General features: G+C 33.8%; 1 protein-coding gene across 1 annotated transcript; it reads left to right on the top strand.

Annotated features, from left to right (window-relative positions):
* The first annotated feature begins 1,007 nt into the window (after positions 1-1,007).
* LOC108362008 (sodium-independent sulfate anion transporter-like) lies at positions 1,008-4,089 on the top strand. Its single transcript, XM_017614827.1, has 5 exons — positions 1,008-1,319; positions 2,164-2,947; positions 3,010-3,312; positions 3,405-3,550; positions 3,628-4,089. Exons 1-5 carry the CDS (start codon positions 1,008-1,010, stop codon positions 4,087-4,089), a joined length of 2,007 nt encoding a protein of 668 aa, XP_017470316.1.
* The last annotated feature ends 11,236 nt before the right edge of the window (positions 4,090-15,325 follow it).

The raw sequence follows: 15,325 nt of genomic DNA, 5'->3' as shown, positions 1-15,325 counted from the left end.
TCAAAAGTTGTTTATTTACCCATAGATTTTCATCACGATTTTTTGGCGACAGGCTTTAATAGAAATGGAAAAATAAAATAAAAAAGTTGTTATTTTTTTAGTTTTTCCTTGTTAAAGTTTGTATTTTTTTATGAATGTTGATCAGAGCCTGCGATCCAAAATTATGTTTACGTGCATCGGTATTTTTGTGACATTTAAAAATTTGAGATTTGCTCTACAGTGTCATTATTATGCAGTCTGATACATGGTACCAGAATCAGATTTTTGCATCAAATATTATTTGCAATTTGAAAAGCAAAGTATTGATTTATTTTCTGACTCTTTTATCAACAAAATAAATTTAGAATTTATTATTTTGATCGAATAATCAATAAAAACTCGTATGACAATTCGCGAAAGTGTTAATAAGTTAGTCAACATTTGTATAAATTAAAGTTAGGAGCCGAGGAATATTATGTTTGTCCATTTAGTCAAATATCTTTAGTTACCTTACTAATTTGTCTTAAGCAAATAAATTTGGCAAATAGCTACGCATATTCCAATATAAAAACATACTCAACAATAGCTCAAACACAAGTACTATGTAAGTAATATTCTACACTATTTGTATATACACTCGTCAAGAGTACGGACATACATACATTTGTGAGTATAAGTATATTGAAACATTTATGTAGACTCAAGGTACCAACGGCTGCAGCGACATTTTTCCTCATGCAGCCTGACGCGCATGGACGTGCGAAGATCGCCTTCTTAGATACTAGTAGTATACTTTTTTTTTAAATTTAATAAGTTTGTATGAACTTGTTCTAATTAAGAGTGTTTCCGTGAAAATTTTCATCTAAACTAATAATTTAATTTTAGAATATTCTGCTGAAGATATCAAAAATAAAGATAATATTTAAATAATTTTAAATCAAAAGAATTTACGCAAATGAAAAGTGAATAAAAATAAATCAAAATAAGTCGCTCAAATAAACATCGTAAATCAAACGCTTTTACCAGATATGTCAAGTGTTAAAACGGCAGAACAAATCGATCAACCTACTGAGCTACAATTAAATGGCTCCACCGATTTCATACTCGTGACCGATCATCAGAAACCTACGAAGGGATGTAATTTTGGCGATTTCTGCGAATCTAGCCTGAATAATGTGTTTCGCAAAAAGACGCTCTATAAACGTTTACCGATTTTGCAATGGTTACCTCGATATACACGCAGCGATGCAATTGGTGATCTCATAGCGGGCATAACTGTTGGTTTAACAGTAATTCCACAAGGTTTGGCCTACTCAAGCGTCGCTGGACTTCCAACACAGGTTTGTTGTTCTACATATTACCACCTACTAAATAAACGTACAATTATTAATTGAAAAGAAAACCCCCAAATTTATAATGGTAACGCAATTTTTGCAGGAATATGTTGTGATCAATACTATCGAAAGCTTTAGAGAAATCGAGCAACACTAACACTGTTAGACAATTTTTATCATAGGCAGGGCGAACGTCCTCAAAAATTTTAAGCATGGCAATTTTATGCATGATAATTTTGATGATGTTTTTTTGTTATTTCATTCGAGCTCGCTGAATCCGGCTACTTTTTCGTTGGCGGTACTCTATGAGCTGGAATACGTCGGTTTGTTGAAGAGTGCTCTCTTAGACCTGTGACAGTCGAGTTTCCGGGCATTCCGGCCTTCTGTTGTGACTGCAACTTGTCGAGAAAAGCTTTCCTTGCTTTTTGGGGCGCACATTTTTTTCTGCACAGATCCACTGGAGTGAACGACAGTACCCTGCGACGGAGTCTCTCCCCCACCACAAATCCAACATTGAATTTGCGCTCCTTTACATGGCAGTTGTAGTAGACACCGCAAGGTCCAAGACATTGCATGCCTTGCCCCATCCAATACATTTCTTGGATGGCGGCGATGCCATCTTTTGTGCTTACGACCACACGGGCAGAGGCACCCTCCCCTTTAAGGATGCGGACATTCCAAATGCATGCCCTCAAATCGTAGTCCCTTAAACTTTTGCCGTGGTCGTCATCCAAAGAGGGGGAGGGGTCTCATCCCAGACTTTGTTTAGTTTTTTCACTGGAAGTGGTTTTTCTTACTTATTTTAAACGTTTTCTCCATACATTTAAAATATTATTTTATTTTCCCGCAGTATGGTCTTTATGGTGCGTTTATGGGATGTTTCGTTTACGTAGTACTTGGTACTTGCAAAGACAGCACGGTTGGCTCGACAGCCATTGCATCACTTATGGTTTTTCAGTTCGCCAAAGGTGTATGGCAACGCGCTGTGTTACTTACATTCCTTACTGGCATCATCGAAATTCTTATGGCATTCTTCCGATTAGGTTTCATCATTGAATTTGTTTCGGATCCCGTCAGTGCCGGTTTCACAAGTGCTGTTACACTGATCATATCCACAGCGCAGTTTAAAGATATTATTGGTATAAAAAATGCGAAAGGTACCACATTTCTGGAGCGATGGATAAGCATGATTAACAGCATTGGGAGTATACGCTTAGCGGACACTATTCTCGGATGTAGCTGTGTTGCTATTTTGCTGTTAATGCGCTTCATAGGACGCATTAAAGTCGGCCCGAAAATGGGGCGGAAATGGTATCACAACTTCGTCACTAAGGTTTTGTGGTTTATTAGCGTATCACGAAACGCCACACTGGTTATGATATGCGCAGCACTGAGCATGTATTTGCAGCAGCAAGATAAAAATTATTTCCGGCTGACAGGATTTATACCAGCGGGATTGCCTGAATTTCGTTTACCACCCTTCTCCATTGAAGCTGTACCGGCCAATGTCACTGCCGGCCAGTCAGCTGTAGAAGCTGAATCTTTCTTGGATATGGTGAATAATTTGGGTTACGGACTGTTGATTGTGCCGCTCGTCGCATTGTTGGAGAATATCGCTGTATGTAAAGCGCTTTGTGAGTTGAACTATTTTTATATTCATCGCATAGTACGAAAATTCTTTGAATTTATTCTATAGCTAAGGGGCAGCCTATCGACGCATCACAGGAATTGCTTGCAATGGGTGTAGCGAACGTGGCAAATTCATTTTGTCAAGGTTATCGTGCCAATGGTGGTCTGGCACGTTCGGCTGTCAATAAAGCCAGTGGCGTTCGTACTCCGCTTGGCAATTTTTATATTGGCATAGTTGTAATGTTTGCTTTGGTCTATTTAACTGAGTTCTTCTACTATATCCCAAAGACGGTTCTGGCTTCCATCATCATCTCAGCGGTGATCTTCCAACTGCAGTACCAGGTGATCATGCCAATGTGGCGTAGTAAACGTAAGTGCTGCAAAAATAGTTGATAAAAAAGTTCGTGATGCTAAAAATATCGCATTATTTTTTTTAATTTCTCTATTATCTTCTCTTTCCAGGTACTGATTTAATTCCTTATTTTGTTGCTTTGGTAGCCTGCTTGGTTATGCCGTTGGAGGTTGGCATCCTTTTAGGTATAGGTGTAAATTTATTATTTATTTTGTATCATTCAGCGCGTCCGAAAGTTCGTCTGGAGACATTGGAGGTACTTAAGTGAACCAAAAACCTTAATCTATGTTTGGAGCTTTGTGTGTTTTTAATATGTTCTTGGTTTCTTTTCAGACTCATGATGGCATTAAATTTATCAAACTCACACCAGATCGCTGCCTCATCTTTCCCTCCGTCGAATTTGTGCGCAATATTGTATTGAAGTTTGGCAATAAAACTACACTTCCTGCAGTAATCGATTGCACCTATGTCTATGGTGCGGATTATACCGCAGCCAAAGTGATTTCTTCTCTAATTGAAGATTTTAAACAAAGAAATCAGAAGATTATTTTTTACAATTTAAAGCCGCATCTTGTGCAAATCTTTGAAGGATTAAACGTAAACTTGGTTTTGTGCTACAATACTGATGCACTTATGCAGGCGTTGAAGGATAATCAAAATGTTATGGCAACAAATATTGTACCTTCCCTTCAAAATGACGTAGAATCTGGGGTGGGGAGTAGTGTGGAAACACTGAATTCAACTGTTGTGTTTGACGCGCCGAGCACTGATAACTTAACAAAATTTTGCAAATGAGTGCGTGTGTTTCGAGATACAAAGTTATTTTAACGAGTTGTTGATATACTTTTGAAAACTAATAAACTGATTTCCTACCTTTAATGGTCTTACAATCTTAACTTCCTCTGTTGTCTTTCTTGTTCTTGTACATATACTTTTCTCTTTTTACTACCTAATCCACCTAACTACAAAAATCCGAATTAATATTATTTTCAGTTTATAAATTGTTAAATTAATACATTTTATTTAGCATACATAAGTAGAAAAAGTGGCCACTCTTTAAAATGCTTTCAAAATAACTTGGAGCAAATGTGTAGAAACTTTGATGCAACGTTTCAATTAACTAAGTTCAGTATGCATTTAACAAAATGGCAACCCTTTTTTCAAAATATATTTAGGGATTTTTTAAATTTATTACTTTAGGCGCCTGTGGTATAATGATTTATTTAAGCTCTCATTTAATTGAACAGCAACTTTTGAACTGGTGCCAACCCTCTACAAAAAACTTTCATAAATGAGGCTCATTTAGACCTCTATCGTTTGATACCAATATTAGAAATTCCATTTAATTTGAATTGACTTTGAATTTCTAAACAGGCGGTAATCTTCTTCAAAAACGTAAATAAAGAATGTCCTCTTAAACTTTTTTTGATTGACACCTACATATGTATGTACATATATATGTATGTATATGTATTAAAGGGTTTTAATTATTCATATTCATTTAATTGCTTTTGAGCAAAAGGCAACCCTTTCAACAAATATTTTAGAAGCAGAGATTTTTTAAACCTCTATTTGACACCCGAATTAATATATTTCATTTAACTTGTTAACTGAATTGATTACTTTACTTATTTTGCACCACCCTAATGTACATAGTACATGCTCATTTTAGTCTTAAATTTTGTTTGATACTTCATTTGTTGGGTAAGTTTGGATACATTTTCACCAACATTCTTTTTGGATGTATTTGAATATTTCACACAAGCAATTAATATGAAAATATAAAATTTGGTATCAAAGGGTATATGAATTGTTTAATATTAGATGGCTGTACGGTGATATTCCATTCAGATCCACATACATATGTATGTACGCATAGTTAACTTAGGTAAGTTTCCCATTATTTTCCTACAACTCAAGGTTAATATGGCTGCTAGGGGTATTTAAAGTTTAAGCGATATGTACGTAAATTGCGTGTAAAGGCTAATTGAGATAGTTTTGTCTTTTTGGGCATTCAAAATTAATAAGAAGAGGGCATATTTTTTGTGCCCGATCGAATTTAGCTCCGGTTTCGGCCCTGCCTCTCAAGACCAAAAATAGAAAAAAAAAAACGAAAACTGAAAAGGGAACTATAAAAATAAACAAGAATGTNCAAGTTTGGATACATTTTCACCAACATTCTTTTTGGATGTATTTGAATATTTCACACAAGCAATTAATATGAAAATATAAAATTTGGAATCAAAGGGTATATGAATTGTTTAATTTTAGATGGCTGTACGGTGATATTCCATTCAGATCCACATACATATGTATGTACGCATAGTTAACTTAGGTAAGTTTCCCATTATTTTTCTACAACTAAAGGTTAATATGGCTGCAAGTGGTATTTAAAGTTTAAGCGATATGTACGTAAATTGCGTGTAAAGGCTAATTGAGATATTTTTGTCTTTTTGGGAATTCAAAAATAATAAGAAGAGGGCATATTTTTTGTGCCCGATCGAATTTAGCTCCGGTTTCGGCCCTGCCTCTCAAGACTAAAAATAGAAAAAAAAAACGAAAACTGAAAAGGGAACTATAAAAATAAACAAGAATGTGAGTTGATATAAAAGTGGTAAATCATGCCAATTCTCAGGCCAGATACATACATGTTTACCATATTTGAAATATATAATAACCAGGGAACGGATTTTTAGGACCTAAAAACCTATAAAAAAGGCAAAATAAAGTAACGAAATAGGATGGAAAAGGCAAAATAAAATAGCGAAAAAGGCAGGAAAAGGCACTAGGAATTGCAAAAAAGGCTAAACAAGGCAAAACAAATTAACGAAAAAGGCAGGAAAAGGCAAAAAAAAGGTATTGCAAAAAAAGCAAAATAAGGCACTAGAAAAGACAGAAAATACGAAGAACAATCAATAAATAGTTATATTTATTTTGGAAATGCTTATATAACAAGTAAAAAGAGAAAAACTATGAAGTAGTTTCATTATATGAAAAATTTNAACAAGTAAAAAGAGAAAAACTATGTAGTAGTTTCATTATATGAAAAATTTGTACTTTGAATCTTTGACTATTTTATCCTTTCGAGTTTCTAACTCATAAAACTTTAATCTGTATAGTTGTAGTAACATTGAACCACACGATGCATTTTGAAGTTTTCTGGCAGCATTTTCATTCGATTTTCGCGAAGAAAAGCCTTGAATGTACTAAATGTGCGCTCGACGTAAGTTGATACAAGTGGAGCCCAATTTAAATATGGAACGTTTGAAACGTTCATATTATCAGAAATAAGGGCGTTTTCCTCGCCCTTTACAATTTTATCCACACCCCTTATTGTCTTCAAGCCTACGTTAGCTTTCTCAGCTAACGGCTTTGAATTTTTTCAACACCAATTTGGCAAGAGGTCCCTGTGCTTCTAGAAGCTGCATGGGCATGTGTATATTTTTTAATCTTAAAAAAAATATTGTAAATGCTATAATCACTTTTTTAAAGGTGGAAAAGGCAAAAAAAGACAAATATCTTAAAAAAGGCAAAAAAAAGGCAAATATCTTAAAAAAGGCAAAAAAAGGCAACTTCAAATGTGTATATATGGAATCAGGGAAAGCTAAATCGTGGACATTCTTAATCGAATATACTCTATCTCTTTAGCAGAAAAAAAGGCAATTTCCATAAAATCCGTTCCCTGATAATAACACTTCTATGTGCTATTCACCAGAGTTCGTTCACTTCTATTTCTCTTCACAGTAATATTAATCGCATTACTTATTTTAAACGCATAGGTACCATGCCATATATGTACATACATATATATTTGTGGGATAGATTTTATTACATCTTATTTTTATGCAGATCTACATATTTCGTTCACGTACTCTAGTTTTATTATAAAAGAGAATATTTAAACTACCATTGCCGGCATAAATTACTACCACACAGAGGGTGACTGGAATATGAATTATAAATATCGATAGCTTAGAGTGAAAAGTTGCTAAGTCCATATTTTCTAAAATATTATATTTTGATGCGAGATGCCTGAGCAATAAAAACTGTAACGGTGTCTAGAAGATTCTATTCTATTTCTAGCCGTTTCTATTCAGTGATATGCTAATTTGCTAAGTCTAAAATAATTACAGAAAATGTGATAACAAAGAATACAAAAATTTGTGGAATTTGGTCCATTTGGAGTTCATTTCATTTGGAGTATTTTTGGAAAACAAATTTTACAAGAAAATAAGTGTGAAAGGTTTTTATTATTTTCTGTTAAACTTGAAAAAAGTTGACTTAGCAACTTTTAACTGTAAGCTAACGACATTATATTTTTGTATGCATTCTCATTTATTAGCCACCAAACTATTTTTGCTAACACCTAAAACTATGCTTATGTTATTGTAAACACGTACACCACTGCCAAGTGCACTGTAGAAAATAGTAGATTGGGTTTTTTTTTTACATATATGTGGACTTTTGACAAAGCTTTCTGTAGGTTGGAATTTAGAATAAAATGTGAGGAATTTCCATTCAAAAATTTTTCATTTTTATTAAAATTTCATTAAGATAACATTCTAAACTACTCCTAATGATTGGAAATAAAAATATCTTATAAGAACTCTATGAATTATTGCTTTGAAGAGAGAATGACCTCACTCAATAGAAATACTTTTGTCAAATCTCTACAGAGATGTATGCATGTCACACCCTGAAGATACCTATGTAAATATTTTTTGAAATCTAGCGATTGATTTATGAGCAACTTTGAAAAATAATAATACCGAAATACAACATTCATTAGAGCAATATATATGTACATATACATATATGCACATACCCTTGTGGTCACCCTACAGGAAATTGTATTAGTTTGAAAGAAATTTATAAACAACTTTATTTTCAATAATAACTAATTGAAATTCGCACTATTTTACCTGCAACATGGCCATGTCCTAGGAAGCAGTCAATTGCCTTTTCCCGCATGTATTTTCAACTACTTTAAAATGAGTTTAGCTTAAACAATTTCAAAGTCAGTATGTTTTGTTTGAATACGCTTTCTTTCTGGACTTCACAGATGCTTTTTCATACTTCCAAGACACAAATTGTTCTTTTTTAGCAAAAAAGAGTATAAAAATTCGAAGCATTTACTCATTGCGTTTGTGGTAAAGTAGTCTATCAATTAGTTTATTTAACAAAAAGCACTGGTTTCCGTATTTCTTTTGTCTATTTAATGTTTATAATTTTTTTTATAAAAGCCTGGCACATTATATAACCAGCACCACATAAATCCACATTTCAAGCTTCATTCAAAAATTATAAAAATTCAATAAACTTTAACAATTACACCCGAAAATGTAAAACATTTTATTAAAAATTTTAAGAAAAATTTTAGGTATGCAGTTTTATAGCCCAATAAATGTTAGAACGTTGAAATGCAAGACTCTAGAAAATTGCGATGATTTTTAATAATTTTTTTGGCTGATGGTGTTGTGCATTTTCTTCCATATAAACATGCTCGACAATTTCGTTTGTATGGGAGAAATTTTTCTAGCACCATCAGCAAAAAAAGGTTATAAAAATTCAACGCGATTTTCTAGCGTCTTGAAATTTGCTCTTTAACCTTCAAAAATTTAACGATCTAAAAAACTGCATAACTAAAATTTTTCTAAAAATTCTGAGTAAAAAGCTTAAAATTTTCGGCTGCAAAAGTTAAAGTTTGTTGAATATTCATAATTTTTGTATGAAGTTTGAGATGTGCAGTTATGTGGCGCTGGTTAGGTAAAAAATATAAACATTAACTAAATAAAAGAAAAATAGCCAAAACTAGTCAAAATATCACTGAAAAACTGGTCTTTCAAATTATTGTTGCTTTTCCACAATAAGTTTTTATTAAAAAACGGCCTCAAACTCAATAAAAATTGTTGAAAATACTTGTGTATTATTTTAATAAATTAAACTTTTGAACCGGTAGGAAAGGTTGCCTTTATTTCGATTGCACAAAACTTAATTGCGATAAATTAATATGCACATCAATTGAAAGATGTTTTAGAGAGCTTTAATCCATAATTATTTTGGTTTAGGGTTGCCACATTTTTTAAAACCAATTTTTATCTTATTAATTTCAACCAAATTTTTTTAGTTAGACATACACAGTACATATATATTCAAAATATGTATTTTCTACCTGGTGGATATCTGTATAGGGTTGCCACCTAATATTTAAAACATAATGTATATTTAATGAATTAGATTCCAAAAGTCAATTTTTATTAAGTTTGCTCCAAAATATACTTTGTATACAATTCTGATGTATCTACTGATGGGACATTCAATTGTGACTGGTGGGACATTTTACTTTAGAATTTAATCAGTTGTGAATTATAACTATGCCGTTGAAGCTTACACAACAGCGAAAAAAATTTTTTTAAGTACAACGATAACTTAAAATAGAAGTATGTATAAAATTGTGTTAACCGAAATACCAAACGATTTTTTAGTTTTATAGATATACATAACTATCATTTGAATGAATGTGACTGGTGGGACACTAAAAATAACTCTATTTTACTGTGGAAACACAATGCCGGCGAACGGCGACCTCACCACAGTGAAATTCCCGCTTTTAAAATTAGAACAACCGCCAGTATATTAAATTGAACCCAGCCAAATGCGAAGTTGCTCGGCGGAGTTTCGTGGCGATAGATTTATTTTTATCGCTCTGCTGGGTATGGCGGCAGTACATGCCAAAGGTGGCCGTACGTTTTTTTTTTTTGCTTTCAGAGATTTAGAAGAGAACAACATATGACACGAATTATTTTTGTTGGCTGAAAAATACACTGTGTCGATTCATTAAATCTGGCTTAAAATAATAATTTCCCCTTGCCTTATATTTTTAATTGTTATCCTTTCACCATTTCTATATATGGTTTCCTTTTGCAAAATATGGTCACCTAAATTATAAGTGCGACGAAATGGTAACAGCTGTTTTCGCTACCGCTCTAATTCTGTTAAAGTAGGCGAAACAGCCGGGTGGAACGGTGAACGACGGCATAGCCCAATTCGACGAAATATGGGTGTGAATCGAAATGGGATAAAAGAGGTTAAAAAATGTTATTTCATCTAAATTCATCAGTTAATTAAAATATATATCACAATGTCAGACGAAGGAAATATAAGAAGATTGAAGCTTGAAAATACTTTTGAATAGGGTTGCCACCAGTTTGAAAAGTCAAGTTTAAGTAAGTTATATAAAAGTAAGAGCGTAAAGAAATCTTTAGTTTCAATATTTAGAGTGTTTAAAGAGGGTTGCCACGTATTTAAAAAGTTACTTTCAAATATATCAAATTATTTAATAAGTTAAATGAATTAATGAATACAATAAATTGAAAAATTAAATTCAGCTTAATTCTCCAGTTAATTGAAACATGCATCACAATGTTAGACAAAAGGGATTTAAGAAGGTTTTAGTTTGAAAAGTTTTCCTCCTGTTTGAAAAATCGAATTTAGTTAAGTATCAATCGAAAGAGATTTATGAAAGCTTTAGTTTGGGAATATCTTTGATTAGGCTTGCCACCTTATCTAAAAGTCATACGGATGCAATCATATATATATATTAAACAGAAGGCACAATTGTGAAGGTCATAAGGTTACCTCCGTTATTTCGAATTTCAAATATGAGAGGTCAAAGTAAAGACCTTGGCCTGTAGATGTGCGGTAAGGTTTTAATTTAATTATGATTTGAAATTTGATTATATTAAAAACCACTCCTCTCTTCACTCAGAAACGGCTCTACGGATTTAGATGAAATATGCCACTCGGATCGCTTATAACTCTGACTAAGATTTGCAGTAGTTTGTAGCTTTTTTAAATGAAATTTTGGGCGTTTTAACGCCTTGGGGGTTCACTAGTAATTTATAATTTCCAACCTAGTTTATCGAAAAATCCGAGGCCCTTTGAAAATCCGGGCCCGGGGGGAAACACCTCCCGCTCCCTTTCCTCTAGACGAGCATGATTCCCATAAACCAACTTACAAAAGTGGATTAATAACGTATTGGTATATCTGGGAAAAGTTGATAAAGTGAATGTCAAAATGAATGTATTAAGAACTTGCTTGAAATATCACTCATACGCCCCCACCGTCACAACTGATGGCATACTTATGTATGTAGCTTTTCATTTCTCAGTGCGACCTATTGTAACACTAACATTACTTGCCTAAGCCTTATAAAAGCTTCATAAATAACGGTATCTTTGTACTGTTGCTATTTTTCACGAAAGCAGTTAAAACGCACTGAGGTGTAAATCCATTAATCCAAACATCGATTAATCCGAATATTGATTAATCGAGCGCTTCTCATTCGATCCGGGAATCGATCCAAAAAATTAAATTCGGTATTCGACATTCGATTTTGAATTATCGAAATCGGTTCATGTAGTAAAAAATATTCCGACGAGTTGGCCATCTTCCTCCTTTTTTGAATTCGGTCAAAAAGAGCAAAACATCATCTAAAGATTCACACACATACATCTTTAACCCCTTTTTGATTAAAAATGCATATTTTCGTTAATTTAGTCGAAATCTTGAAATTATCTAAATACTGGAATAATGTTTTTTTCTATTTGTTATTTACATATCTAATTCAGGGATTTGAGTAATGATGGATTGGACGCTAGTTATTATTGAATATTATAGCTAGCTAAGCATGGAATATTAGATATCTAAGCAATAAGTCTTTCGCCACGTGCCAAAAAATCGTTTTCATTACTTCCTGGAATTAATTGCCATTTATTTACCACCTGTTTTGGTTGTCGCAATCAATCAAATATATCCAATGTGCTTATCCATCAAAATATAAATCCATTACCGTCATAATAAATTCAGTAAGGGCAATAAATCCAAATACGTGAAATTTTAATTAGCTTTTAGCATTGACAAAATTTTTATGTTTACATACATACATACAATGTTTTCATGTACATCCATATGTATACGCAAATACGGCAGACTAAATATTTCGACCAGCACTCATCCATGTTGACATGCGTGTGTATATTTTAAAAGCAAGTGGATTTTGCATATGTACATTAGGGTAGTTCAAAAGCAGTAAAGTTGGATTGTTCTATTTATATCGAAATAATATACCCTTTTTTTTTAATAAAAAAAATATATTTCGAGGTCACTTAAAGCGCTCAAAGTTTATCATGTATTTTTTATTCGAAAAAAAAAATTCGTAGATATATTTGAGAAACCTTGGAAACCTATATTTTTGAATCGGCAAACTCTGTAAGTTTTCAAGGGTCCCAAAAACCCCAAAAACCTGCAATGGGGGTACTCATTGAAGTCTCCTGAAGAGAAACAGCATTTACCGATTCTATACCATTTCTACGAAAAATAGTTTTTTCCCATATAAAATATGTAAATAGATGGCAAACTTTGAGCGACTTCAAAATATTTTTTTTAATAAAATAAAAGTATTTTTTGATTAAAAAAAACAAAAGGTTGTATATCTTTTCGGCGTAAGTAGAAAAATCCTAAAAAATTCCGAGTTCCTTATTCTCACGCATTTTTCCCGGACCACTCTAATGTACATACATACTTACCTAGTAAACANACAAAAGGTTGTATATCTTTTCGGCGTAAGTAGAAAAATCCTAAAAAATTCCGAGTTCCTTATTCTCATGCATTTTTCCCGGACCACTCTAATGTACATACATACTTACCTAGTAAACACCTTTCATGCAATGTTTTACCCAAGAAAGTATTTTCGCACCTACATAATATTTAATAAATACAAATTATCATCAGTACAGCGAATTTGGAAACCCACACAATGATCATCGATACCAAAAAATATGCTGGTAAACTTCCAATGGATAAAATACTTTGTATCAGCCATACGTGCGAATTGCAGATGCAGTTCTCTTTCGATGAGTCCGAGTAGACAGCTTCGGATTCATCAAAAGATGCTCCGGCTTTAGCTTTAGCCCTCTCATTTCCGTGTATGTTCCTTTGGTCGTGAACCCAGATGAGAGAGATGTCTATTAACTAGGCCATTGAGCTTAACGCACATTTGCAATTTCAGAGTGTTTTAGATTTTGCAACCGGTGCTGCAAGTGGCAGAAGTGCCGCTATCTGAGAAAATGTATGCTTTTCGTACTTCTACATAGTTCCTCCTAAGGCTTTCGAGGCCCTTTCGAATCCCAGTTCTACTCGCTTGGAAGATGCTAGTAAAATTAGCTAGTCGAAACGAGAGAGAGACATCCAAAGTTTCAGAGAATACCCGCGCACACACACCGCAGTCCATTTTGGACCCGTCGGTATAGATTTCAGTGGAATTCTCCTCGACTATTCTGCCTCTACTCCAATCCCGTCTAGATGAAAACTTCAGTAAAATTTTTTCCTGAAATCTGTCGGAGCAGGTATTTAGTCTGATTTTTCCTCTGATTCCATAAGCTTTTGAGTTGATGCAGGATCACATTAGGCGCATCAGATGGACCCGGTTTGATTGTTCCTGTAGCACCTGCACAAGCTGATTTTTATACCTTTCATGAGCATGAAATGGTATAATAACTTTGGTCCGATGTTTGTAAGTACCAGAACAAGAAGAGATAAACCCATTGAAATGTATACTTAAATGATCAGAACGTCGAGCTGAGTTGATTTAGCCATGNGAAATGTATACTTAAGTGATCAGAACGTCGAGCTGAGTTGATTTAGCCATGTCCGTCTTTCCGTCTGTCCGTCTGTCTGTCTGTCGGTGTGTTTGTATGCAATCTAGTCTCTCAGTTTTCGAGATATCCGGATGAAATTTGGTAGATGGGTGTATTTTTATAATGTATTAATCATTCGTCGGAACCGGAACAATCGGACCACTATAACATATAGCTCCCATACAACTAATTGTTCAGATATGAGATTTTTCGTTATAACTTCTCCATTTATGTAGCTAAGAATATGAAATTTTGCAATACTTCCACCCATTATCAACAGAGAACTTAGAGTGAAAATTACAAAGATCGGGTCAGTATAACCTATAGCTCCCGTACTTCTGATTGTTCAGATATAAGATTTTTCGTTATAACTCCTTCATTTATTCAGCTAGGAACATCAAAATTCGCACCGTTTTCAATCATTATTAACTATTATTATAATACTTACGGTGAAAATAACAAAGATCGGGTCACTATAACATATATCTCCCATACAACTGATTGTATAACTCCGCCATTTACAGTAAAATGAACAAAGATCGGATCACTCTTCTTCTTCTTAATTGGCGCTCGGATCACTATAACCCGTTTATTGCCCCCATACAACTGATTGTTCAGATGTGGGGTTTTACTGTAACACTCCTTTATTTGGACAGCTAAAACCGATACATTTCTGAAGCTATTTTATAAATAATAATACAAAGTCTACTAAGAAAATCGTCAAAATGTATGCTGTATGAGCTTTATCTCTTATACCACTGGTTGTTCAGATACCAGTCTTTGCGATATATCTCCTTTATGTAGGAAGCTAAACCCATTAAATTGTGTTACCGGTTTACATACCGATCACACAGCACTGAAAATCACTTAGATTGGTGCTATATAAGGTATATCTTCCATACCTCTGATTGTTTAGATATGATTTTTTATATATGTAGAGGAGATACTATGCCTGCTATGAATATATAAATCTTTCCAAATGCAGTAATCTGTTAAAGTAAAATTTTCAGATGCTCATGAAAGGTATGAAGCCTTCGACATAGCCGAAGACAGCGCTGCTCTTACTTGTTGTATACTACGTTGTATTGTTTTTCAAGTGCCGATCACCGAACTAACGCCGCGTACGTTAGTATTGGTCATATGATAGCCGTGTACATCCAGAGGACAAGCTTTGGATTTAATACCCAGTTCTTACTGAATGTTCTTTTGCATGTATAATAGGCAATGTAGGTTCTCTCAACGCGCCTCTCAATATTTGTATTCCAGCTTAGTTTGGTGCCTGATATGACACCCAAGGTATTTCGCCTCGGAGGACAATGTGAATAAAAGTAGG

This window comes from Rhagoletis zephyria, unplaced genomic scaffold (genome assembly GCF_001687245.7).
Source record: "Rhagoletis zephyria isolate East Lansing unplaced genomic scaffold, Rhagoletis_zephyria_1.1 Rzeph_scaffold_00909, whole genome shotgun sequence".
In the NCBI taxonomy this organism is placed as follows: domain Eukaryota; kingdom Metazoa; phylum Arthropoda; class Insecta; order Diptera; family Tephritidae; genus Rhagoletis; species Rhagoletis zephyria.
The sequence above is the reverse complement of the archived record's forward strand: the minus strand, read 5'-3'. Positions and strand labels throughout refer to the sequence as shown.